Source organism: Lonchura striata, chromosome 33 (genome assembly GCF_050655825.1).
Source record: "Lonchura striata isolate lonStrDom1 chromosome 33, ASM5065582v1, whole genome shotgun sequence".
NCBI classification, from domain to species: domain Eukaryota; kingdom Metazoa; phylum Chordata; class Aves; order Passeriformes; family Estrildidae; genus Lonchura; species Lonchura striata.
Window position 1 is genome coordinate 6822791 of NC_140735.1, and position 26633 is coordinate 6849423.

Sequence of the window (26633 nt, forward strand, 5' to 3'; positions counted from 1 at the left end):
CTGGGACGTTACTGGTTCATACTGGGAGGCACTGGGAGGGAACTGGTCCATACTGGGAGGCACTGGGACGTTACTGGTTCATACTGGGAGGCACTGGGAGGGAACTGGTCCATACTGGGAGGCACTGGGACGTTACTGGTTTTTACTGGGAGGCACTTGGACATTACTGGTCCATACTGGGAGGGAACTGGGAGGGAACTGGTCCATACTGGGAGGCACTGGGACGTTACTGGTTTATACTGGGAGGCACTGGGACGTTACTGGTCCGAACTGGGAGTGAACTGGGACAAACTGGGAGGCACTGGGACGTTACTGGTCCATACTGGGAGGCACTGGGACGTTACTGGTTTATACTGGGAGGGGTTTGGGACGTTACTGGTCCATACTGGGAGTGAACTGGGACAAACTGGGAGGCACTGGGACGTTACTGGTTTATACTGGGAGGCACTGGGACGTTACTGGTTTATACTGGGAGGGGTTTGGGACGTTACTGGTCCATACTGGGAGGGAACTGGGACAAACTGGGAGAGTTCCGATTGGTCCCTGCTCCAAACTGGTCCCAAATTGCCCCAAACTGGTCCAAACTGGGAGCGCTCCGCTCCCTCTGCGCATGCGCGGGCGGCGCTCCGGGCCCCGCCCCCTTTTCCCGCGGTGCGCGCTGACGTCACTTCCGGCGCGCGCCGTCACGATGGAGGAGCTGGGGCTGCTCGGGGAGAAGGCGCAGGTCAGGGAAAAACCCCAAAAAACCCCGAAATAACCCAAAAATTACCCCAAAAATCTCCCTGGGGGGGAGGGAGCAGCCGAGAAAACCCAAAAATCCCAAAAATAAACCCAAAAAGCCAAAATAATAAAAAAAATCCCCAATAAAACCCCAAAAATCCCCGTGGGGCGGAGGGAGCAGCCGAGAAAACCCAAAAATCCCAAAAATAAACCCAAAGATCCACAAAAAAACCCCAAAAATCTCCCTTGGGGGGAGGGAGCAGCCGAGAAAACCCAAAAATCCCAAAAATAAAACGAAAAATCTGCAAAAAAACCCCAAAAATTTCCGTGGGGGGGAGGGAGCAGCGGAGAAAACCCAAAAATCCCAAAAATAAACCCAAAAAACCCAAAATAATAAAAAAAATCCCCAATAAAACCCCCAAAATCCCAAAAAAAACCCCAAAATCCCCAAAATAACCCGAAATAACCCAAAAATAAACCCAAAAATCCTCGTGGGGGGGAGGGAGCAACGAGGAAACCCAAATATCCCAAAAATAAACCCAAAAATCCACAAAAAACCCCCAAAAATCTCCCTGGGGGGGAGGGAGCAGCCGATAAAACCCAAAAATCCCAAAAATAAACCCAAAAATCCACAAAAAAACCCCAAAAATTTCCGTGGGGTGGAGGGAGCAGCCGAGAAAACCCAAAAAAATCCCCAAAAAACCCAAAAATAAACCCGAAAATCCCCGTGGGACGGAGGGAGCAGCCGATAAAACCCAAAAATCCCAAAAATAAACCCAAAAAACCCAAAATAATAAAAAAAATCCCCAATGAAACCCCAAAAATCCCCAAAAAACCCCCCAAAAATCCCCAAAATAACCGGAAATAACCCAAAAATCACAAAATAAGCCCAAAACACCCAAATAACCCGTAATAACTCAAAAATAAATTCAAAAATCCTCGTGGGGGGGAGGGAGCAACGAGGAACCCCAAAAATCCGAAAAATAAACCCAAAACCCCCAAAAAACCTCCAAATAATCCAAAAAATCCCCAATAAAACCCCAAAAATCCCAAAAAAACCCCCAAAAATTCCCAAAATAACCCAAAATAACCCAAAAATATATCCAAAAATCCCCGTGGGGGGGAGGGAGCAACAAGGAAACCCAAAAATCCCAAAAATAAACCCAAACCCTCCAAAAAACCCCCAAATAATCCAAAAAATCCCCAATAAAACCACAAAAATTCCAAAATAAACCCCAAAAATCCCCAAAATAACCCAAAAATCTCCCTGGGGGAGAAGGGAGTAGCCGAAAGAACCCAAAAATCCCAAAAATAAACCCAAAACCCCCAAAAAACCCCCAAATAATCCAAAACATCCCCAATAAAACCCCAAAAATCCCAAAAAAACCCCCAAAAAACCCGAAATAACCCAAAAATAAACCCAAAAATCTCCCTGGGAGGGAAGGGAGCAACGAGGAAACCCAAAAATCCCAAAAATAACCTGAATTAACCCAAAAATAAACCCAAAAATCCCCGTGGTGGGGAGGGAGCAACGAGGAAATCCAAAAACCCCCCAAAAACCCAAAAATCAACCCAAAAATCTCCCTGGTGGGGAGGGGGCATTGGAGAAAACCCAAAAGAATCAAAAAAAAAACCCCAAAAAATCCCCAAAACCCCATAAATAAACCCAAAAATCCCTGTGGGGGGGAGGGAGCACCAGAAAAAACCCCAGAAAAACCCAAAATGCCCAAAAAAGCCCAGAAATCCCCAAAACCCTGCAAAAAAAACCCAAAAAACCCCAAAAATGCCCCCAAAAAAACCTTTAAGAAAAACCCAAAAATAACCCCAAAGCCCCACCAAAAAAAAAAACCAAAAAACCCTCAAAAAAACCCCAAAAATCTTTCCAAAAAACCCTTAAAAAAAACCCAAAAGTCCGCAAAGAAAACCCGCCAAAAACCCCAAAAATCCCCCCAAAAAAAACCCCAAAAAATCTCCAAAAAACCAGAAAACCCCAAAAAACAATAAAAAACACCAAGAAACCCCCAACCCCCCCCCAAAAAAAAACCGGAAAACGCCCCCTCCTCATTTAAGCCCCTCCCCCTTTTATACCCCTCCCCAATTTAAGCCCCTCCCCATTTTAAAGCCCCTCCCCTTTTTACCTTCAAATTTTAAGCCCCTCCCCTTTTAAGCCCCTCCCCCTTTTAGACCCCTCCCCATTTAAGCCCCTCCCCCTTTTATACCCCTCCCCAATTTAAGCCCCTCCCCATTTTAAAGCCCCTCCCCTTTTTACCTTCAAATTTTAAGCCCCTCCCCTTTTAAGCCCCTCCCCCTTTTAGACCCCTCCCCATTTAAGCCCCTCCCCCTTTTAGACCCCTCCCCAATTTAAGCCCCTCCCCATTTCAAAGCCCCTCCCCTTTTTACCTCCCAATTTTAAGCCCCTCCCCTTTTAAGCCCCTCCCTCTTTTAGACCCCTCCCCATTTAAGCCCCTCCCCCATTTTAAGCCCTCCTCTTTAAAGCTACTCCCCTTTTAGACCCTTCCCCATTTTAAGCCCCTCCCCATTTAAGCCCCTCCCCCTTTTAGACCCCTCCCCATTTAAGCCCCTCCCCCTTTTAGACCCCTCCCAATTTAAGCCCCTCCCCTTTAAAGCCTCTCCCCCTTTTAGACCCCTCCCCATTTAAGCCCCTCCCCCTTTTAGACCCCTCCCAATTTAAGCCCCTCCCCTTTAAAGCCTCTCCCCCTTTTAGACCCCTCCCCAATTTTAAAGCCCCTCCCCCATTTTAACCTCGTTTTTAAGCCCCTCCCCCTTTTAGACCCCTCCCCATTTAAACCCCTCTCCTATTTAAGCCCCTCCCCATTTTAAGCCCCTCCCAGATTTCAAGCCCCTCCCCTTTTAGACACCTCCCCATTTTAAGCCCCTCCCCAATTTTTAAGCCCCTCCCCTTTTTAGACCCCTCCTCCTTTTAAGCCCCGCCCCCTCACCTGTCCACTCTCACCTGTGCAGGATGAGGCCCCGCCCCCTTTCAAGCCCCGCCCCCTCACCTGTCCAATCTCACCTGTGCAGGACGAGGCCCCGCCCCCGGCCACGCCCCGGCCCCTCACCTGTCCAATCTCACCTGTGCAGGACGAGGCCCCGCCCCCTTTTAAGCCCCACCCCCTCACCTGTCCAATCTCACCTGTGCAGGACGAGGCCCCGCCCCCTTTTAAGCCCCTCCCCCTCACCTGTCCATTCTCACCTGTGCAGGACGAGGCCCCGCCCCCTTTTAAGCCCCGCCCCCTCACATGTCCAATCTCACCTGTGCAGGACGAGGCCCCGGCCCCGCCCCGACCCCTCACCTGTCCAATCTCACCTGTGCAGGACGAGGCCCCGCCCCCTTTTAAGCCCCGCCCCCTCACCTGTCCAATCTCACCTGTGCAGGACGAGGCCACGCCCCCTTTTAAGCCCCGCCCCCTCACCTGTGCAGGTCGAGGCCCCGCCCCCTTTAAGCCCCGCCCCCTCACCTGTCCATTCTCACCTGTGCAGGACGAGGCCCCGCCCCCTTTTAAGCCCCGCCCCCTCACCTGTCCAATCTCACCTGTGCAGGACGAGGCCACGCCCCCTTTTAAGCCCCGCCCCCTCACCTGTCCATTCTCACCTGTGCAGGACGAGGCCCCGCCCCCTTTTAAGCCCCGCCCCCTCACCTGTCCAATCTCACCTGTGCAGGACGAGGCCCCGCCCCCGGCCACGCCCCGGCCCCTCACCTGTCCAATCTCACCTGTGCAGGTGAGGCCCCGCCCCCTTTCAAGCCCCGCCCCCTCACCTGTCCAATCTCACCTGTGCAGGACGAGGCCCCGCCCCCTTTTAAGCCCCGCCCCCTCACCTGTCCATTCTCACCTGTGCAGGACGAGGCCCCGCCCCCGGCCACGCCCCGGCCCCTCACCTGTCCAATCTCACCTGTGCAGGACGAGGCCCCGCCCCCGGCCACGCCCCGGCCCCTCACCTGTCCATTCTCACCTGTGCAGGACGAGGCCCCGCCCCCGGCCACGCCCCGGCCCCTCACCTGTCCAATCTCACCTGTGCAGGACGAGGCCCCGCCCCCGGCCACGCCCCGGCCCCTCACCTGTCCATTCTCACCTGTGCAGGACGAGGCCCCGCCCCCGGCCACGCCCCGGCCCCTCACCTGTCCAATCTCACCTGTGCAGGACGAGGCCCCGCCCCCGGCCACGCCCCGGCCCCTCACCTGTCTGGGCCCACCTTACCTGGGCCCCGAGCCCGAGGACCTGGAGGACCTGTACAGCAGGTACAAGGTGAGTGTGCGATACACCTGGGCACACCTGGGCACACCTGGGCACACCTGGGCAGGTGAGTTACCTGTACAGCAGGTACAAGGTGAGTGTGTGACACACCTGGGCACACCTGGGCACACCTGGGCACACCTGGGTGAGTGTGGGACACACCTGGACAGGTGAGTTACCTGTACAGCAGGTACAAGGTGAGTGTGCGACACACCTGGGCACACCTGGACACACCTGGACACACCTGGGCACACCTGGACAGGTGGGACACACCTGGGTGAGTGTGGGACACACCTGTGGGACACACCTGGGCACACCTGGACACGTGGGACACACCTGGGTGAGTCTGGGACACACCTGTGGGACACACCTGGACAGGTGGGACACACCTGGGCATATGTGATACACCTGGGTGAGTGTGGGACACACCTGTGGGACACACCTGGACACGTGGGACACACCTGGGTGAGTGTGGGACACACCTGGGCCCAGGTGTCGTGTCTCAGGTGTATCTCAGGTGGATCCCAGGTGTATCCCAGGTGTGTTTTACCTGTCCCAGGTGTATCTCAGGTATCTCAGGAGTATCTCAGGTGTATCTCAGGTGTGTTTTACCTGTCTCAGGTATCTCAGGTGTATCCCAGGAGTATCCCAGGAGTGTCTCACCTGTCTCAGGTGTGTCTCACCTGTCTCACCTGCAGAAGCTGCAGCAGGAGCTGGAGTTCCTGGAGGTGCAGGAGGAGCTCAGCTCCTGCCCTGAGCCCCACGGCCCAGGTGTGACCCAGGTGTAACTCAGGTGTATCCCAGGAGTATCTCAGGTGTATCTCACCTGTCTCAGGTGTATCTCAGGTGTGTTTTACCTGTCTCAGGTGTATCGCAGGTGTCTCAGATGTATCTCAGGTAACTCAGGTGTATCTCAGGTATCTCAGGTGTATCCCAGGAGTATCTCAGGAGTGTCTCACCTGTCTCAGGTGTAGCTCAGGTAACTCAGGTGTATCCCAGGTAACTCAGGTGTATCCCAGGTATATCTCAGGTGTGTTTTACCTGTCTCAGGTGTATCCCAGGTGTATCTCAGGTGTGTTTTACCTGTCTCAGATGTATCTCAGGTACCTCAGGTGTGTCTCAGGTAACTCAGGTGTATCCCAGGTGTATCTCAGGTAACTCAGGTGTATCCCAGGTGTGTCTCAGGTAACTCAGGTGTATCCCACGAGTGTCTCACCTGTCTCAGGTGTGTCTCAGGTGTGTCGCAGGTGTGTCTCACCTGTCTCACCTGCAGAAGCTGCAGCAGGAGCTGGAGTTCCTGGAGGTGCAGGAGGAGCTCAGCTCCTGCCCTGAGCCCCACGGCCCAGGTGTGACCCAGGTGTAACTCAGGTGTATCCCAGGAGTGTCTCACCTGTCTCAGGTGTGTCTCAGGTGTGTCTCACCTGTCTCAGGTGTGTCTCAGGAGTGTCTCACCTGTCTCAGGTGTGACTCAGGTGTGTCTCACCTGCAGAAGCTGCAGCAGGAGCTGGAGTTCCTGGAGGTGCAGGAGGAGCTCAGCTCCTGCCCTGAGCCCCACGGCCCAGGTGTGACCCAGGTGTAACTCAGGTGTATCCCAGGAGTGTCTCAGGTGTATTTTACCTGTCTCAGGTGTAACTCAGGTGTGTCTCACCTGCAGAAGCTGCAGCAGGAGCTGGAGTTCCTGGAGGTGCAGGAGGAGCTCAGCTCCTGCCCTGAGCCCCACGGCCCAGGTGTGACCCAGGTGTAACTCAGGTGTATCCCAGGAGTGTCTCACCTGTCTCAGGTGTGTCTCAGGTGTGTCTCACCTGTCTCACCTGCAGAAGCTGCAGCAGGAGCTGGAGTTCCTGGAGGTGCAGGAGGAGTACATCAAGGACGAGCAGAGGAACCTCAAGAAGGAGTTCCTGCACGCCCAGGAGGAGGTCAAGCGCATCCAGAGCATCCCGCTGGTCATCGGCCAGTTCCTGGAGGCCGTCGACCAGAACACGGCCATCGTGGGCTCCACCACAGGTGGGCACACCTGGGCACACCTGGGGGCGGGAAAACGGGGGAAATTTGGGGGAAATCAGTGGAAATTTGGGGAAAATCGGTGGAAATTTGGGGAAAATTGGTGGAAATTTGGGGAAAATAGGTGGAAATCTGCTGAGAATAGGTGGAAATTTGGTGGAAATTTGGGGACTTTGGGGTCTGGGCACACCTGGGGATGGTTCCACACACCTGGGCACACCTGGGCACACCTGGGGGCGGGAAAATGGGAAATTTGGGGGAAATCGGTGGAAATTTGGGGGAAATAGGTGGAAATCTGCTGAGAATAGGTGGAAATTTGGTGGAAATGTCGGGACTTTGGGGTCTGGGCACACCTGGAGATGGTTCCACACACCTGGGCACACCTGGGCACACCTGGGGGCAGGAAAACGGGGGAAATTTGGGGGAAATCGGTGGAAATTTGGGGGAAATCGGTGGAAATTTGGGGAAAATAGGTGGAGGTTTGGTGGAAATTTGGGGATTTTGGGGTATGGGCACACCTGGGCACACCTGGGAATGGTTGCACACACCTGGGCACACCTGGGCACACCTGGGGGCGGGAAAACGGGGGAAATTTGGGGGAAATCGGTGGAAATTTGGTGAAAATCGGTGGAAATTTGGGGAAAATAGGTGGAAATTTGGAGGAAATCGGTGGAAATTTGGGGAAAATAGGTGGAAATTTGGTGGAAATTTGGGGATTTTGGGGTATGGGCACACCTGGGCGCACCTGGGAATGGTTGCACACACCTGGGCACACCTGGGGGTGGGAAAACGGGGGAAATTTGGGGGAAATTGGTGGAAATTTGGGGAAAATAGGTGGAAATTCAGAGGAAATTGGTGGAAATTTGGTGAAAATTTTGGGATTTTGAGGTTTGGGCACACCTGGGCGCACCTGGGAATGGTTCCACACACCTGGGCACACCTGGGCACACCTGGGGGCGGGAAAACGGGGGAAATTTGGGGGAAAACGGTGGAAATTTGGGGAAAATCGGTGGAAATTTGGTGGAAATCGGTGGAAATTTGGTGAAAATTTTGGGATTTTGGGGTTTGGGCACAGCTGGGCACACCTGGGAATGGTTGCACACACCTGGGCACACCTGGGGGCGGGAAAACGGGGGAAATTTGGGGGAAATCAGTGGAAATTTGGTGAAAATCGGTGGAAATTCGGAGGAAATTGGTGGAAGTTTGGGGGAAATCGGTGGAAATTTGGTGGAAATTTGGGGGTTTGGGCACACCTGAGCACACCTGGGAATGGGAAATGGGGAAAAATGGGGAAAATTGGGAAAATTAGTGGGAAATTGGGGAAAAACTGGGAAAAGTTGGGGAGAAAATTGGGGAAAAATTGGGGGAAAATTGGTGGAAATTTGGGGGAAAATGGGAAAAAATTGGGGAAAATGGAGGGAAAAATTGGGGGAAATTGGTGGGAAAATGGGGAAAATTTGGGGAAAAAATGGGGGAAAATCATGGGAAAATGGGGAAAAACTGGGAAAAAGGGGGAAAAAATTGGTGAGAAAAATGGAGAAAATTGCTGAAAAAATCAGGAAAAATCATGGAAAAATGGGGGAAATTTGGGGGAAAATGGGGAAAAATTGGGGGAAAATGGAGAAAATTGTTGGAAAATTGGGGGTAAATTGGGGAAAATTGGGGGAAAAATGGGGAAAAAAATGGTGAGAAAAATGGAGAAAATTGCTGAAAAAATCGGGAAAAATCATGGAAAAATTGTGGAAAAATGGGGGAAATTTGGGGGAAAATGGGGAAAAATTGTGGGGAAAATGGAGAAAATTGTTGGAAAATTGGGGGGAAATTGGAGAAATTTGGGGGAAAAATGGGGAAAAATGGGGAAAATTGCTGAAAAAATCAGGAAAAATCATGGAAAAATCATGGAAATTTGGGGGAAAATGGGGAAAAATTGTGGGGAAAATGGAGAAAATTGTTGGAAAACTGGGGGGAAATTGGAGAAATTTGGGGGAAAAATGGGGAAAAATGGGGAAAATTGCTGAAAAAATCAGGAAAAATAGTGGAAAAATGGGGGAAATTTGGGGGAAAATGGGGAAAAATTGGGGGAAAATTGGGGGGAAAATGGGGAAAATTGATGGAAAATTGGGGGGAAATTGGGGAAAATTGGGGGAAAAATGGGGGAAAAAATGGTGAGAAAAATGGAGAAAATTGCTGGAAAAATCATGGAAAAATCGTGGAAAAATGGGGAAAATTTGGGGGAAAATGGGGAAAATCTGGGGAAAAATGGGGAAAAATTGGGGGAAAATTGTGGGGAAATGGGGAAAAATTGGGGGGAAATTGGGGAAAATTGGGGGAAAAATGGGGGAAAAAATGGTGAGAAAAATTGAGAAAATTGCTGGAAAAATAGGGAAAAATCATGGAAAAATCGTGGAAAAATGGGGAAAATTTGGGGGAAAATTGTGGGGAAAATGGGTAAAATTGTCGGAAAATTGGGGGGAAATTGGGGAAATTTGGGGGAAAAATGGGGAAAAAATTGGTGAGAAAAATGGAGAAAATTGCTGAAAAAATCGGGAAAAATCATGGAAAAATCGTGGAAAAATGGGGAAAATTTGGGGGAAAATGGGGAAAAATTGGGGGAAAATTGTGGGGAAATGGGGAAAATTGGGGGGAAAATGGGGAAAATATTGTGAGAAAAATGGGGAAAATTGCTGAAAAAATCGGGAAAAATCATGGAAAAATCGTGGAAAAATGGGGTAAAATGGGGAAAAATTGGGGGAAATCTGGGGGGAAATGGGGAAAAATTGGGGGAAAATTGGGGAAATTTGGGGGGAAAATGGGGAAAAAATTGGTGAGAAAAATGGAGAAAATTGTTGAAAAAATCGGGAAAAATCATGGAAAAATCGTGGAAAAATGGGGAAAATTTGGGGGAAAATGGGGAAAAATTGTGGGAAAATTGGGGGGAAATGGGGAAAATTGGGGGGAAAATGGGGAAAAAATTGGTGAGAAAAATGGAGAAAATTGCTGAAAAAATCGGGAAAAATCATGGAAAAATGGGGGAAATTTGGGGGGAAATGGGGAAAAATTGGGGGAAATTGGGGGGAAAATTGGGGGGAAAATGGGGAAAAAATTGGTGAGAAAAATGGAGAAAATTGCTGAAAAAATCGGGAAAAATCATGGAAAAATGGGGGAAATTTGGGGGGAAATGGGGAAAAATTGGGGGAAATTGGGGGGAAAATTGGGGGGAAAATGGGGAAAAAATTGGTGAGAAAAATGGAGAAAATTGCTGAAAAAATCAGGAAAAATCATGGAAAAATCGTGGAAAAATGGGGAAAATTTGGGGGAAAATGGGGAAAAATTGGGGGAAATTTGGGTGGAAATGGGGAAAAATTGGGGGAAAATTGGGGAAAATTGGGGGAAAAATGGGGAAAATATGGTGAGAAAAATGGAGAAAATTGCTGAAAAAATTGGGAAAAATAGTGGGAAAACGGGGGAAATTTGGGGAAAAATTGGGAAAAATTGGGGGAAAACTGGGGAAAATGGGGAAAATTGTTGGAAAATAGGGGGGAAATTGGGGAAATTTGGGGGGGAAATGGGGAAAAAATTGGGGGGAAAATGGGGAAAATTGCTGAAAAAATCGGGAAAAATCATGGAAAAATTGTGGGAAAACAGGGGAAATTTGGGGGAAAATGGGGAAAAATTGGGGGAAAATTGTGGGGAAATTGGGGAAAATTGGGGGGAAAATGGGGAAAAAATTGGTGGGAAAAATGGGGAAAATTGCTGAAAAAATCGGGAAAAATCATGGAAAAATCGTGGAAAAATGGGGAAAATGTGGGGGAAAATGGGGAAAAATCTGGGGAAAATTGGGGAAAATTTGGGGGAAATTTTGGAGAAGGTCTGGGAATTTTTGGGCCCAGGCTCCAACTACTACGTGCGCATCCTGAGCACCATCGACCGCGAGCTGCTGAAGCCCAACGCCTCGGTGGCGCTGCACAAGCACAGCAACGCCCTGGTGGACGTCCTGCCGCCCGAGGCCGACAGCAGCATCATGATGCTGACCTCAGGTGGGCACAGCTGGCACAGCTGGGGCACAGCTGGCAGCAGCTGGCACCCGTAAAACGTCGTTCCGGGGCGAAAAAACGGAATTTCGGGGCGGAAAAATGAAGTTTTGGGTCAAAAAATGGGGTTTGGGGTCACCAAAAGGTCTTGAGATGTTGGGTGGAGGCATCTTGGGGACACCTGGCACAGCTGGGCACAGCTGGGATCCATAAAATGTCGTTTTGGGGCGAAAAAACGAAATTTTGGGGCAAAAAAATGAAGTTTTGGGTCCAAAAATGGGGTTTGGGGTCACCAAAAGATCTTGAGATGTTGGGTGGAACCATCCTGGGGACACCTGGCACAGCTGGGATCCATAAAATGTCGTTTCGGGGCGAAAAAACGGAATTTTGGGGTGAAAAAACGAAGTTTTGGGTCAAAAAATGGGGTTTGGGGTCACCAAAAGGTCTTGAGATCTTCGGTGGAGGCGTCTTGGGCACAGCTGGGCACAGCTGGCAGCACCTGGCATCCATAAAACGTCGTTTCGGGGTGAAAAAATGGAATTTCGGGGCAAAAAAATGAGGTTTTGGGAGCGAAAATGGGGTTTGGGGTCACCAAAAGATCTTGAGATCTTCGGTGGAGGCATCTTGGGCACAGCTGGGCACAGCTGGGGCACAGCTGGGCACAGCTGGCACCCGTAAAACGTCGTTCCGGGGCGAAAAAACGGAATTTCGGGGCGGAAAAATGAAGTTTTGGGAGCGAAAATGGGGTTTGGGGTCACCAAAAGGTCTTGAGATCTTCGGTGGAGGCATCTTGGGCACAGCTGGGCACAGCTGGGGCACAGCTGGGCACAGCTGGCACCCGTAAAACGTCGTTCCGGGGCGAAAAAACAGAATTTCGAGGCGGAAAAATGAAGTTTTGGGAGCGAAAATGGGGTTTGGGGTCACCAAAAGGTCTTGAGATCTTCGGTGGAGCCACTCTGGGGTCAGGAGGTCTGACCTGGGCACAGCTGGCAGCACCTGGCACCCGTAAAACGTCGTTTCAGGGCGAAAAAACGGAATTTCGGGGCGGAAAAATGAAGTTTTGGGTCAAAAAATGGGGTTTGGGGTCACCAAAAGGTCTTGAGATCTTCAGTGGAGCCACTCTGGGGTCAGGAGGTCTGACCTGGGCACAGCTGGGCACAGCTGGCATCCATAAAACGTGTTTTTGGGGCGAAAAAACGGAATTTCGGGGTGAAAAAACGAAGTTTTGGGAGCGAAAATGGGGTTTGGGGTCACCAAAAGGTCTTGAGATCTTGGGTGGAGGCATCTTGGGCACAGCTGGGCACAGCTGGGCACAGCTGGCATCCATAAAACGTGTTTTTGGGGCAAAAAAATGGAATTTCGGGGTGAAAAAACGAAGTTTTGGGTCCAAAAATGGGGTTTGGGGTCACCTGAAGGTCTTGAGATGTTGGGTGGAGCCACTCTGGGGTCAGGAGGTCTGACCTGGGCACAGCTGGGAGCACCTGGGATCCATAAAACGTCATTTTGGGGCGAAAAACACGAAATTTTGGGTCCAAAAATGGGGTTTGAGGGCCAAAAATGGTGGTTGAGGTCACCTGAAGGTCTTGAGATGTTGGGTGGAGCCACTCTGGGGACACCTGGGCACAGCTGGGATCCATAAAATGTAGTTTTGGGGGCAAAAACCCCAAATTTTGGGTCCAAAGATGAAATTTTTGGTCCAAAAAGTGAAACTTTGGGTCGAAAAATGGGGTTTGGGGTCACCAAAAGGTCTTGAGATGTTGGGTGGAGCCATCTTGGGGTGGGCTTGGTCCCAGTTGGTCCAAACTGGTCCCAAACTGGTCCCAAACTGGTCCCAGTTGTCCTCTGGACCACCCAGAGCAGAACCTGGACGTGGTGGCCACTCCTTGGTCACTCCTTGGTCAACTTCTGGTGGCCCCAGTTGACCTTGGAGAACTTCCAGGTGGTCCCAGGTGGTCCAAACTGGTCCAGACTGGTCCCAAACTGGTCCAAACTGGTCCCAGTTGTCCCCTTGACCAGAAGCTGGACGTGGTGGCCACTCCTTGGTCAACTTCTGGTGGCCCCAGGTGACCTTGGAGAACTTCCAGGTGGTCCCAAACTGGTCCCAGGTGATCCAAACTGGTCCCAAACTGGTCCAAACTGGTCCCAGTTGGTCCAAACTGGTCCAGACTGGTCCCGGTTGTCCTCTTGACCCACCAGACCAGAAGCCGGACGTGGTCTACGCCGACATCGGTGGCATGGACATCCAGAAGCAGGAGGTCCGCGAGGCCGTGGAGCTGCCCCTGACCCACTTCGAGCTCTACAAGCAGGTGAGACCTCCTGGGACCTTCTGGGGACCTTCTGGGGATCTTCTGGGGCCTTCTGGGGACCTTCTGGGGACTTCTGGGATCTCCTGGGATTTTCTGGGGATCTTCTGGGAACTTCTGGGATCTTCTGGGGATCTTCTGGGATCTTCTGGGATGTTCTGGGGATCTTCTGGGATCTTCTGGGGATCTTCTGGGATCTTCTGGGATGTTCTGGGGATCTTCTGGGATCTTCTGGGATCTCCTGGGATCTTCTGGGGCCTTCTGGGATCTTCTGGGGATCTTCTGGGACCTTCTGGGGATCTTCTGTGATCTTCTGGGATGTTCTGGGGATCTTCTGGGATCTCCTGGGATCTTCTGGGGATCTTCTGGGGACCTTCTGGGACCTTCTGGGATCTTCTGGGGATCTTCTGGGACCTTCTGGGGATCTTTTGGGACCTTCTGTGATCTTATGGGATGTTCTGGGGATCTTCTGGGGCCTTCTGGGGACCTTCTGGGACCTTCTGGGGATCTTCTGGGGATCTTCTGGGACCTTCTGGGGACCTTGAGGAGCTTCAGGGCACCTCGAGGATCTCCTGGTGACCTTGAGAACCTCAGGTGATCTCGAGGACCCCCAGGTGACCTGGAGGACCTTGAGGACCTCCAGGTGACCTCAAGGACCTCCAGGTGACCTTGAGGCTCCTCAGATGACCTCAAGGGTTCCTCAGGTGACTTGGAGGACCTCCAAGGCACCTTGAGGACCTCCAGGTGACCTTGAGGATCTCAAGGAACTCCAGGTCACGTTGAGGACCCTCAGGTGATCTCGAGGACCTTCAGGGCACCTTGAGGAACCCCAGGTGACCTCAAGGGCTCCTCAGGTGGCCTTGAGGTTCCTCAGGTGACCTTGAGGACCTTCAGGACATCTTGAGAACCTCCAGGTGACCTTGAGGACCTCGAGGACCTCGAGGTGACCTCAAGGATCTCCAGATGACCTCGAGGTGACCTGGGCTGGACCTTCTCGCCCTTAGATCGGCATTGACCCCCCGCGGGGGGTGCTGATGTACGGCCCCCCCGGCTGCGGGAAGACCATGCTGGCCAAGGCGGTGGCCCACCACACCACCGGTGAGCTCCTGGGGCTGGGGACATCTCTGGGGGGTTTGGAGGCATCTCAGGGGGGTTTGGAGACATCTCAGGGGGGTTTGGAGACATCTCAGAGGGTTTGGAGGCATCTATGGGGGGTTTGGAGACATCTCAGAGGGTTTGGAGGCATCTCAGAGGGTTTGGAGACATCTCGGGGGGGTTTGGAGACATCTCAGAGGGGTTTGGAGACATCTCTGGGGGGTTTGGAGGCATCTCAGAGGGTTTGGAGGCATCTCAGAGGGGTTTGGAGACATCTCAGAGGGGTTTGGAGGCATCTCAGAGGGGTTGGAGGCATCTCAGAGGGGTTTGGAGACATCTCCGGGGGGTTTGGAGGCATCTCAGAGGGTTTGGAGGCATCTCAGAGGGGTTTGGAGGCATCTCAGAGGGTTTGGAGGCATCTCCGAGGGGTTTGGAGACATCTCCGGGGGGTTTGGAGGCATCTCAGAGGGGTTTGGAGGCATCTCAGAGGGGTTTGGAGGCATCTCAGGGGGATTTGGAGACATCTCAGAGGGGTTTGAGAAGGTTGTTGGTGGGTTCCTGATGGGTTCCTGGTGGTACTTTTGGGAATTCTGGAGATGTTTTGGGTTCCTGGAGTTCTCCATGGGTTCTTGGTGGTCTCCATGGGTTCCTGGTGGGATTTCTGGAGATGTTTTGCGTTCCTGGTGGTCTCCATGGATTTTTGGTGGTCTCCATGGGTCTCCATGGGTTCTTGGTGGTCTCCATGGTTTCCTGATGTCCTCCATGGGTTCTTGGTGGTCTCCATGGGTTCCTGGTGGTCTCCATGGGTTCCTGGTAGGATTTATGGAGATGTTTTGGGTTCCTGGTGATCTCCATGGGTTCCTGGTGGTTTCCATGGGTTCCTGGTGGGATTTTTGGGAATTCTGGTGGTCTCCATGGGTTCCTGATATACTCCATGGACTCCTGGTGGTCTCCATGGGTTTGTGGTGGTCTCCATGGGTTCCTGGTGGGATTTTTGGGACTTATGGAGATGTTTTGGGTTCCTGGAGGTCTCCATGGCTTCTTGGTGGTCTCCATGGCTTCCTGGTGGTCTCCATGGGTTCCTGGTGGGATTTTTGGGATTTCTGGAGATGTTTTGCGTTCCTGGTGGTCTCCATGGATTTTTGGTGGTCTCCATGGGTCTCCATGGGTTCTTGGTGGTCTCCATGGTTTCCTGATGTCCTCCATGGGTTCTTGGTGGTCTCCATGGGTTCCTGGTAGGATTTATGGAGATGTTTTGGGTTCCTGGTGATCTCCATGGGTTCCTGGTGGTTTCCATGGGTTCCTGGTGGGATTTTTGGGAATTCTGGTGGTCTCCATGGGTTCCTGATGTTCTCCATGGACTCCTGGTGGTCTCCATGGGTTTGTGGTGGTCTCCATGGGTTCCTGGTGGGATTTTTGGGACTTATGGAGGTGTTTTGAGTTCCTGGTGGTCTCCATGGCTTCCCGGTGGGATTTCTGGAGATGTTTTGGGTTCCTGGTGGTCTCCATGGGTTCCTGATGGGATTTCTGGAGATGTTTTGGGTTCCTGGTGGTCTCCACGGGTTCCTGGTGGGATTTTTGGTGGTCTCCATGGGTTCCTGGTGGTCTCCATGGGTTCCTGATGGGATTTCTGGAGGTGTTTTGGGTTCCTGGAGGTCTCCATGGGTTCTTGGTGGTCTCCATGAGTTCCTGGAGGTCTCCACGCCTTCCCGCTGACCTTCCTGGAGATCCCCCGACCTCCTCCTGGTTGTCCTCCAGCCGCCTTCATCCGCGTGGTGGGCTCGGAGTTCGTGCAGAAGTACCTGGGCGAGGGCCCGCGCATGGTCCGCGACGTCTTCCGCCTGGCCAAGGAGAACGCGCCCGCCATCATCTTCATCGACGAGATCGACGCCATCGCCACCAAGCGCTTCGACGCCCAGACCGGCGGTGAGGACCTGGAGCTCCACGCTGCGCTGGGATGTCCACCTGGCTGGGGGCTGGGTGGTCCTGCTGGGGTTTCGGGTGGTCCTGGTGGGATTTTGGGTGGAATTTCGGCTTGAGGAACCTTCTGGAGAACTTCAGGATGGTGAGGAACCTTCTAGAGAACCTCAGGGTGAAGATCAGGGTGGATTTTGGGTGGTCCTGGTGGGATTTTGGGTGGAATTTGGGCTCGAGGAACCTTCTGGAGAACTTCAGGATGGTGAGGAACCTTCTGGAGAACTTCAGGGTGAAGACCAGGGTGAAGACCAGGGTGGATTTTGGGTGGATTTTGGGTGGTCCTGGTGGGATTTTGGGTGGTCCTGGGTGGAATTTGGGCTCGAGGAACCTTCTGGAGAACTTCAGGATGGTGAGGAACCTTCTGGAGAACTTCAGGGTGAAGACCTGGGTGGATTTTGGGTGGTCCTGGTGGCATTTTGGGTGGTCCTGGGTGGATTTTGGGTGGTCCTGGTGGGATTTTGGGTGGTCCTGGGTGGAATTTGGGCTTGAGGAACTTTCTGGAGAACTTCAGGATGGTGAGGAACCTTCTGGAGAACTTCAGGTTGAAGACCAGGGTGGATTTTGGGTGGTCCTGGTGGGATTTTGGGTGGTTTTGGGTGGTCCTGGTGGGATTTTGGGCGGAAGTTGATGGTGAGGAACCTTCTGGAGAACCTCAGGATAGTGAAGAACCTTCTGGAGAACTTCAGGTTGAAGACCAGGGTGGATTTTGGGTGGAAATTTTGGAATTTTGGTCAAATTTTGGGATTTTTTTGTCAAATTTGGGCTTGAGGAACATTCTGGAGAACCTCGGGATGAAGATCAGGGTGGAATTTTTGGATTTCAGGTGGAATTTTGGGATTTTGGGTCAAATTTTGGGGTCACCTGGATGGAATTTGGGATTTTGGGTGGAAATTTTGGGGGTTTTGGTCGAATTTTGGGAATTTTTGGTCAAATTTTGGGGTTTTTGGTCAAATTTGAGCTTGAGGAACCTTCTGGAGAACTTCAGGGTGAAGATCAGGGTGGAATTTTTGCAGGTTTTGGGTGAAATTTTGGGATTTTTGGGTGGAATTTTGGATTTTGGGGTGGAATTTGGGGGTTTTGGGGTGGAATTTCGGCCTCGCCGGAATTCCCGAATTTTCGGGGATTCCGGAATTTCCCAAAATTCCCGAATTTCTCCCCAAGCCGACCGCGAGGTCCAACGGATCCTCCTGGAGCTCCTGAACCAGATGGACGGCTTCGACCAGAACGTCAACGTCAAGGTCCCAAAATGGCCCAAAATGGCCCAAAATTGTCCCAAAATGGCCCCAAAATATCCAAAAATGTCCAAAATGTCCCAAAATGTCCCAAAATGGTCCCAAAATGTCCCAAAATGTCCCAAAATGGCTCCAAATTGTACCAAAATGTCCCAAAATGGTCCCAAAATGGCCCCAAATGTCCCAAAATATCCAAAAATGTCCCAAAATATCCAAAAATGTCCCAAAATGTCCCCAAATGTCCCAAAATGTCCCCAAATATCTAAAAATGTCCCAAAATGTCCCCAAATGGTCCCAAAATGTCCCAAAATATCCAAAATTGTCCCAAAATGTCCCCAAATATCTAAAAATGTCCCAAAATTTCCCAAAATGTTCAAAAATGTCCCAAACTATCCAAAAATTTCCCAAAATGTCCCCAAAATGGTTCCAAATTGTCCCAAAATGTCCCCAAATGTCCAAAAATGTCCCAAAATGGCCCCAAATCGCCCCAAAATTTCCCAAAAATGTCCCAAAATATCCAAAAATGTCCCAAAATTCACCCAAATATCCAAAAATGTCCCAAAATGGTCCAAAATTCACCCAAAATGTCCCCAAATGTCTCAAAATGTCACTAAAATTGTCCCCAAATGGTCCCAAAATATCCAAAAATGTCCCAAAATATCCAAAAATGTCCCAAAATGGGCCAAAATGGCCCCAAAATGTCCAAAAATGTCCCAAATGTCCCAAAATGTCCCAAAATTCACCCAAAATGTCCCAAATGTCCCAAAATGTCCCAAAATGCTCCAAATGTCCCCAAAATGTCCCAAATTGTCCCCAAAATATTTGGGATTTTTTGGAGATTTTTTTGGGCAGTTTTTGGGATTTTTTGGGGGGGATTTTTTGGGGTTTTTTTGGGAATTTTTTTAAAGGTTTTTTTGGGGGGATTTGGGACTTTTTTTGTGGTTTTTGGGGATTTTTTGATTTTTTAGGGGTTTTTTTAGGTTTTTTTGGGGGGTTTTTTGGGGATTTTGGGGATTTTTTGGTGGGTTTTTTTGGGGATTTTTTGGAATATTTTTTTAAGGATTTTTTCGGGGGTTTTTCTGGGGATTTTGGGTTTTTTTGGGGGGATTTTTTGGGGAGGTTTTTCGGGGATTTTGGGGATTTTTTGCGGGTTTTTTACGATTTTTTTAAGCATTTTTTGGGGGGTTTTTTGTGTTTTTTTTTGAGGTTTTTTATTGATTTTTTATGGATTTTTTTGGGATTTTTTTTGGGTTTTTGGGGTTTTTTTGGTTTTTTATGGATTTTGGAAGATCTCAGGTGTGCCAACCCCACCTGTGCCCAGGTGATCATGGCTGGGCACACCTGGGCACACCTGGATCCGCCATTTTGTTGTGTTTTGTGAGTTTTTAATGGCATTTTTATGCTTTTTTATGGATTTTTTTGGGATTTTTTTTGGTTTTTTTGGTTTTTTTTTGGATTTTGGAAGATCTCAGGTGTGCCAACCCCACCTGTGCCCAGGTGATCATGCCTGGGCACACCTGGGCACACCTGGATCCGCCATTTTGGTGCGTTTTGTGAGTTTTTAATGGTATTTTTATGGTATTTTTATGGATTTTTTGGGGATTTTTTTTGGGTTTTTTGGTTTTTTATGGATTTTGGGAGATCTCAGGTGTGCCAACCCCACCTGTGCCCAGGTGATCATGGCTGGGCACACCTGGATCCGCCATTTTGGTGCGTTTTTTGAGTTTATTATGGTAATTTTATGGATTTTTTTGGGATTTTTTTGGGGTTTTTTTGGGTTTTTTGGGTTTTTATGGATTTTGGGAGATCTCAGGTGTGCCAACCCCACCTGTGCCCAGGTGATCATGGCTGGGCACACCTGGATCCGCCATTTTGTTGTGTTTTGTGAGTTTTTAATGGCGTTTTTATGCTTTTTTATGGATTTTTTTGGGATTTTTTTTGGTTTTTTTGGTTTTTTTATGGATGTTGGGAGATCTCAGGTGTGCCAACCCCACCTGTGCCCAGGTGATCGTGGCTGGGCACACCTGGGCACACCTGGATCCGCCATTTTGGTGCATTTTTTGAGGTTTTAATGGTATTTTTATGGATTTTTTTGGGATTTTTTTTTGGTTTTTGGGGTTTTTGGGGGTTTTTTTGTTTTTTTTGATTTTGGAAGATCTCAGGTGTGCCAACCCCACCTGTGCCCAGGTGATCGTGGCTGGGCACACCTGGATCCGCCATTTTGGTGCATTTTTTGAGTTTATTATGGTATTTTTATGGATTTTTTTGGGATTTTTTTGGGGTTTTTTTGGTTTTTTATGGATTTTGGAAGATCTCAGGTGTGCCAACCCCACCTGTGCCCAGGTGATCATGGCTGGGCACACCTGGATCCGCCATTTTGGTGCATTTTTTGAGGTTTTAATGGTATTTTTATGGATTTTTTTGGGATTTTTTTTGGGTTTTTGGGGTTTTTGGGTTTTTATGGATTTTGGAAGATCTCAGGTGTGCCAACCCCACCTGTGCCCAGGTGATCATGGCTGGGCACACCTGGGCACACCTGGATCCGCCATTTTGGTGCATTTTTTGAGGTTTTAATGGTGTTTTTATGGTATTTTTATGGATTTTTTTGGGATTTTTTTTGTTTTTTTGGGGTTTTTTTTTGTTTTTTTGATTTTGGGAGATCTCAGGTGTGCCAACCCCACCTTTGCCCAGGTGATCATGGCCACGAACCGCGCGGACACGCTGGACCCGGCGCTGCTGCGGCCCGGCCGCCTGGACCGCAAGATCGAGTTCCCGCTGCCCGACCGGCGCCAGAAGCGCCTGATCTTCTCCACCATCACCGGCAAGATGAACCTGTCCGAGGAGGTGGACCTGGAGGATTGTATCCTGGCACACCTGGGCACACCTGGGCACACCTGGGCACACCTGGGCACACCTGGGCACGGGAATGGGGGGAAAAAGGCAAAAAATTGGGGGAAAATCGGTGAAAATTGGGGGAAAATGGGTGAAAATTGGGGGAAAATCGGTGAAAATTGGGGGGAATTGGGAGAAATTCAGTGAAACTTGGGGAATTTGGGGGTACCTGGGTACACCTGGGCACACCTGGGCACACCTGAGGGCACCTGGGCACGGGAATGGGGGGAAAAAGGCAAAAAATTGGGGGAAAATCGGTGAAAATTGGGGGGAAATCGGTGAAAATTGGGAGAAATTGGGTGAAAATTGGGGGATTTGGGGGCACCTGGGTACACCTGGGCACACCTGGGCACACCTGGGCACACCTGGGCACACCTGGGCATCACCTGGGCACACCTGAGGGCACCTGGGCACGGGAATGGGGAAAAACGCAAAAATTTGAGGGAAATTGGGTGAAAATTGGGGGAAATTGGGTGAAAATTGGGGGATTTGGGGGTACCTGGGTACACCTGGGCACACCTGGGCACACCTGAGGGCACCTGGGCAGGGAAATGGGGAGAAATGCAAAAAATTGGGGGAAAATTGGTGAAAATTGGGGGAAAATCGGTGAAAATTGGGGGAATTGGGTGAAAAATGGGTGATTTGGGGGTTTTGGGCACACCTGGGCACACCTGAGGGCACCTGGGCACAGAAATGAGGAAAAATGCAAAAATTTGGGGGAAATTGGGTGAAAATTGGGGGAAAATCGGTGAAAATTGGGGAAAATTTGGTGAAAATTGGGGGATTTGGGAATTTTGGGCACACCTGGGCACACACCTGTCCGAGGAGGTGGACCTGGAGGATTGTATCCTGGCACACCTGGGCACACCTGGGCACACCTGGGCACGGGAATGGGGGGAAAAAGGCAAAAAATTGGGGGAAAATCGGGGAAAATTGGGGGAAAATTGGTGAAAATTGGGTGAAATTGGGTGAAAATTGGGGGATTTGGGGGCACCTGGGCACACCTGGGCACACCTGAGGGCACCTGGGCAGGAAAATGGGGAAAAACGCAAAAATTTGGGGGAAATTGAGTGAAAATTGGGGGAAATTGGGTGAAAATTGGGGGGAATTGGTGAAAATTGGGGGATGTGGGGGCACCTGGGTACACCTGGGCACACCTGGATACACCTGGGCACACCTGAGGGCACCTGGGCACGGAAATGAGGAAACATGCAAAAATTTGGGAGAAAATTTGTGAAAATTGGGGGAAAATCGGTGAAAAATGGGGGAAATTGGGTGAAAATTGGGGGATGTGGGGGCACCTGGGCACACCTGGGCACACCTGAGGGCACCTGGGCACGGAAATGGGGAAAAATGCAAAATTTGGGGGATAATCGGTGAAAATTGGGGGAAATTGGTGAAAATTGGGGGATTTGGGGGCACCTGGGCACACCTGGGCACACTTGGATGGGGTTGGGCACACCTGGGCACACCTGGCTGGGGTTTGGGCACACCTGGGCACACCTGGGGTGGTTTTGGGCACACCTGGGCACACCTGGGTGGGGTTTGGGCACACCTGGGCACACTTGGATGGGGTTTGGGGCACACCTGGGCACACCTGGCTGGGGTTTGGGGCACACCTGGGCACACCTGGGTGGGGTTTGGGCACACCTGGGCACACTTGGATGGGGTTTGGGGCACACCTGGGCACACCTGGGTGGGGTTTGGGGCACACCTGGGCACACCTGGGTGGGGTTTGGGGCACACCTGGGCACACCTGGGTGGGGTTTGGGCACACCTGGGCACACCTGGGTGGGGTTTGGGCACACCTGGCTGGGGTTTGGGGCACACCTGGATGGGGTTGGGCACACCTGGGCACACCTGGCTGGGGTTTGGGGCACACCTGGGCACACCTGGGGTGGTTTGGGGCACACCTGGGCACACCTGGGTGGGGTTTGGGCACACCTGGGGTGGTTTGGGGCACACCTGGGCACACCTGGCTGGGGTTTGGGCACACCTGGGCACACCTGGCTGGGGTTTGGGCACACCTGGGCACACCTGGGGTGGTTTGGGGCACACCTGGGCACACCTGGGGTGGTTTTGGGCACACCTGGGCACATTTGGATGGGGGTTGGGCACACCTGGGCACACCTGGGGGGGGTTGGGGCACACCTGGGTGGGGTTTGGGGCACACCTGGGGTGGTTTGGGGCACACCTGGGCACACCTGGGTGTGGTCTGGGCACACCTGGGCACACCTGGGCCCTTTCCTTGACCCCACCCCAGACGTGGCACGGCCGGACAAGATTTCGGGGGCCGACATCAACTCCATCTGCCAGGAGGTGAGGGCACACCTGGCACACCTGGCACACCTGGGCACACCTGGGCACACCTGGGGGTGGAAAAACGGGGGAAATTTGGGGGAAATCGGTGAAAATTGGGTGAAAATCGGCGGAAATTTGATGAAAATTTGGGGATTTTGAGGGAAGTTTTGGGGTCTGGGCACACCTGGGGCAGGTGACACGGGTGACACTGGGGTGACAATGGAGGTGACACAGGTGGCACTGAGGTGGCACAGGTGACACTGAGGTGGCACAGGTGACACTGAGGTGACACAGGTGACACCCAGGTGACACTCAGGTGACACAGGTGACCCTGGGGATGGCACAGGTGACACCCAGGTGACACTGAGGTGGCACTGAGGTGACACAGGTGACACTGAGGTGGCACAGGTGACACTGAGGTGACACAGGTGACACCCAGGTGACACTCAGGTGACACAGGTGACCCTGGGGATGGCACAGGTGACACCCAGGTGACACTGAGGTGACACAGGTGACACTGAGGTGACACAGGTGACACCCAGGTGACACTGAGGTGACACAGGTGGCACTGAGGTGGCACAGGTGACACTGAGGTGGCACAGGTGACCCTGGGGATGGCACAGGTGACACCCAGGTGACACTGAGGTGACCCAGGTGACACTGAGGTGACACTGGGGATGGCACAGGTGACACTCAGGTGACACAGGTGACACCCAGGTGACACTGAGGTGGCACAGGTGACACTGAGGTGGCACTGAGGTGGCACAGGTGACCCTGGGGATGGCACAGGTGACACTGAGGTGTCCCAGGTGACACCCAGGTGACCCTGGGGATGGCACAGGTGACACTCAGGTGACACAGGTGACACCCAGGTGACCCTGGGGATGGCACAGGTGACACTCAGGTGACACAGGTGTGGCCATAGCTCAGTGCAGGTGACACAGGGGTGGCTGTAACTCACTGGAGGTGACACAGGTGACACTCAGGTGGCCATAGCTCAGTGCAGGTGACACAGGTGACACAGGTGACCCTGGGGATGGCACAGGTGACACTCAGGTGGCCATAGCTCAGTGCAGGTGACACAGGTGACACAGGTGACCCTGGGGATGGCACAGGTGACACAGGTGACACTGAGGTGTCCCAGGTGACACAGGTGACACTGTCCCCGTGTCCCCAGGGTGGCATGCTGGCCGTCAGGGAGAACAGGTACATCGTGCTGGCCAAGGACTTTGAGAAGGCGTACAAGACCGTCATCAAGAAGGACGAGCAGGAGCACGAGTTCTACAAGTGACACCTTGGGGACATCCGCGGTGGCCTTGGGGACACCTGGGGACACCCAGGTGGCCTTGGGGACACCCTGGGGACACCCTGGACACACCTGGGGACGTTGGAATAAAGCTGAGATTGGAACGAGAGCGTTGGAGGATTTTTTGGGGACACCTGGGGTGGCCTTGGGGACACTTTGGGGACACCTGGGGTGGCCTTGGGGACACCTTGGGGATGTTACAATAAAGCTGAGATTGGAACGAGAGCGTTGGAGGATTTTTTGGGGACACTTTGGGGACACCTGGGGACACCTCAAGGGCACCGGGGGACACCTGGGTGGCCTTGGGGACACCTGGGGACACCTGGGGACGTTGGAATAAAGCTGAGATTGGAACGAGAGCGTTGGAGGATTTTTTGGGGACACCTGGGTGGCCTTGGGGACACTTTGGGGACACCCGGGTGGTCTTGGGGACACTTTGGGGACACCTGGGGTGGCCTTGGGGACACCTTGGGGATGTTACAATAAAGCTGAGATTGGAACGAGAGCGTTGGAGGATTTTTTGGGGACACTTTTGGGACACCTGGGGACACCTCAAGGGCACCGGGGGACACCCGGGTGGCCTTGGGGACACCTGGGGACACCCTGGACACACCTGGGGACGTTGGAATAAAGCTGAGATCAGAGCGCGAGTGTTGGAGGGTTTTTGGAGACACCTGGGGTGGCCTTGGGGACACTTTGGGGACACCCAGGTGGCCTTGGGGACACTTTGGGGACACCCGGGTGGCCTTGGGGACACCCTGGGGACACCCTGGACACACCTGGGGACGTTGGAATAAAGCTGAGATTGGAACGAGAGCGTTGGAGGATTTTTTGGGGACACCTGGGGTGGCCTTGGGGACACTTTGGGGACACCTGGGGTGGCCTTGGGGACACCTTGGGGATGTTACAATAAAGCTGAGATTGGAACGAGAGCGTTGGAGGATTTTTTGGGGACACTTTGGGGACACCTGGGGACACCTCAAAGGCACCTGGGGACACCCGGGTGGCCTTGGGGACACCTGGGGACACCCTGGACACACCTGGGGACGTTGGAATAAAGCTGAGATCAGAGCGCGAGTGTTGGAGGGTTTTTGGAGACACCTGGGGACACTTTGGGGACACTTTGGGGACACCTGGGGTGGCCTTGGGGACACTTTGGGGACACCTGGGGTGGCCTTGGGGACACTTTGGGAACACCTGGGGTGGCCTTGGGGACACTTTGGGGACACCTGGGGTGGCCTTGGGGACACTTTGGGGACACCGGGGGACACCTGGGTGGTCTTGGGGGACACTTTGGGGACACCCGGGGTGGTCTTGGGGACACTTTGGGGACACCTGGGGACACCTGGGTGGTCTTGGGGACACTTTGGGGACACCGGGGGACACCTGGGTGGTCTTGGGGGACACTTTGGGGACACCCGGGGTGGCCTTGGGGACACTTTGGGGACACCCTGGACACACCTGGGGACGTTGGAATAAAGCTGAGATCGGAGCGCGAGTGTTGGAGGGTTTTTGGAGACACCTGGGGTGGCCTTGGGGACACCTGGGGACACCTGGGGTGGCCTTGGGGACATCCTTGGGGACACAGGGACAACCCAGGGAGGGATTTGGGGACACCTGGGACACACCTGGGGTGGCCTTGGGGACACCTGGGGACACCTGGGGGCACCTTGGGGACACTTGGGGTGGCCTTGGGGACACTTTGGGGACACCTGGGTGGTCTTGGGGACACCTTGGGGACACCTGGGGACACCCGGGTGGCCTTGGGGACACCTTGGGGACACCCTGGACACACCTGGGGACGTTGGAATAAAGCTGAGATTGGAATGAGAGCGTTGGAGGATTTTTTGGGGACACCTGGGGACACCTGGGGTGGCCTTGGGGACACCTGGGGGCACCTTGGGGACACCTGGGTGGCCTTGGGGACATCCTTGGGGACACAAGGACAACCCAGGGAGGGATTTGGGGACACCTGGGACACACCTGGGGTGGCCTTGGGGACATCCTTGGGGACACAAGGACAACCCAGGGAGGGATTTGGGGACACCTGGGACACACCTGGGGTGGCCTTGGGGACACCTGGGGGCACCTTGGGGACACACCTGGGGTGGCCTTGGGGACACCTGGGGGCACCTGGGTGGTCTTGGGGACACCTTGGGGACACAAGGACAACCCAGGGAGGGACTTGGGGACACCTGGGAGCACCTCAAGGGCACCTGGGGACACCCGGGTGGCCTTGGGGACACTTCAGGGACACCTGGGGTGGCCTCGGGGACACTTTGGGGACACCTGGGTGGTCTTGGGGACACTTTGGGGACACCTGGGGACACCTGGGGGCACCTTGGGGACACTTGGGGTGGCCTTGGGGACACTTTGGGGACACCCTGGACACACCTGGGGTGACCTTGGGGACACTTTGGGGACACCTGGGGACACCTGGGGTGGCCTTGGGGACACCCTGGGGACACGGGGACACACCTGGGGACACCTGGGGTGGCCTTGGGGACACCTGGGGACACCTG

General features: G+C 52.7%; 1 protein-coding gene across 8 annotated transcripts; it reads left to right on the forward strand.

The window, feature by feature from the left end:
• Nucleotides 1-666: 666 nt before the first annotated feature.
• Nucleotides 667-25938, forward strand: PSMC4 (proteasome 26S subunit, ATPase 4). 8 transcript variants are annotated; one of them, XM_085564511.1, is made up of 12 exons: nt 667-724; nt 4881-4985; nt 6791-6977; nt 10865-11011; nt 13202-13311; nt 14313-14406; nt 16162-16329; nt 17542-17618; nt 20304-20472; nt 22768-22823; nt 23983-24120; nt 25781-25938. In XM_085564511.1, the coding sequence occupies exons 1-11, from the start codon at nt 689-691 to the stop codon at nt 24094-24096; spliced, it is 1263 nt and encodes a 420-aa protein (XP_085420637.1). In that variant the 5' UTR covers nt 667-688; the 3' UTR covers nt 24097-24120; nt 25781-25938. The 8 variants fall into 8 exon arrangements, with proteins under 8 accessions (XP_085420637.1, XP_085420630.1, XP_085420631.1 ...); XM_085564504.1 differs by lacking the exon at nt 25781-25938 and adding an exon at nt 24822-24927 and having other exon boundaries at nt 23983-24145; XM_085564505.1 differs by lacking the exon at nt 25781-25938 and adding an exon at nt 24786-24927 and having other exon boundaries at nt 23983-24131.
• Nucleotides 25939-26633: the final 695 nt, after the last annotated feature.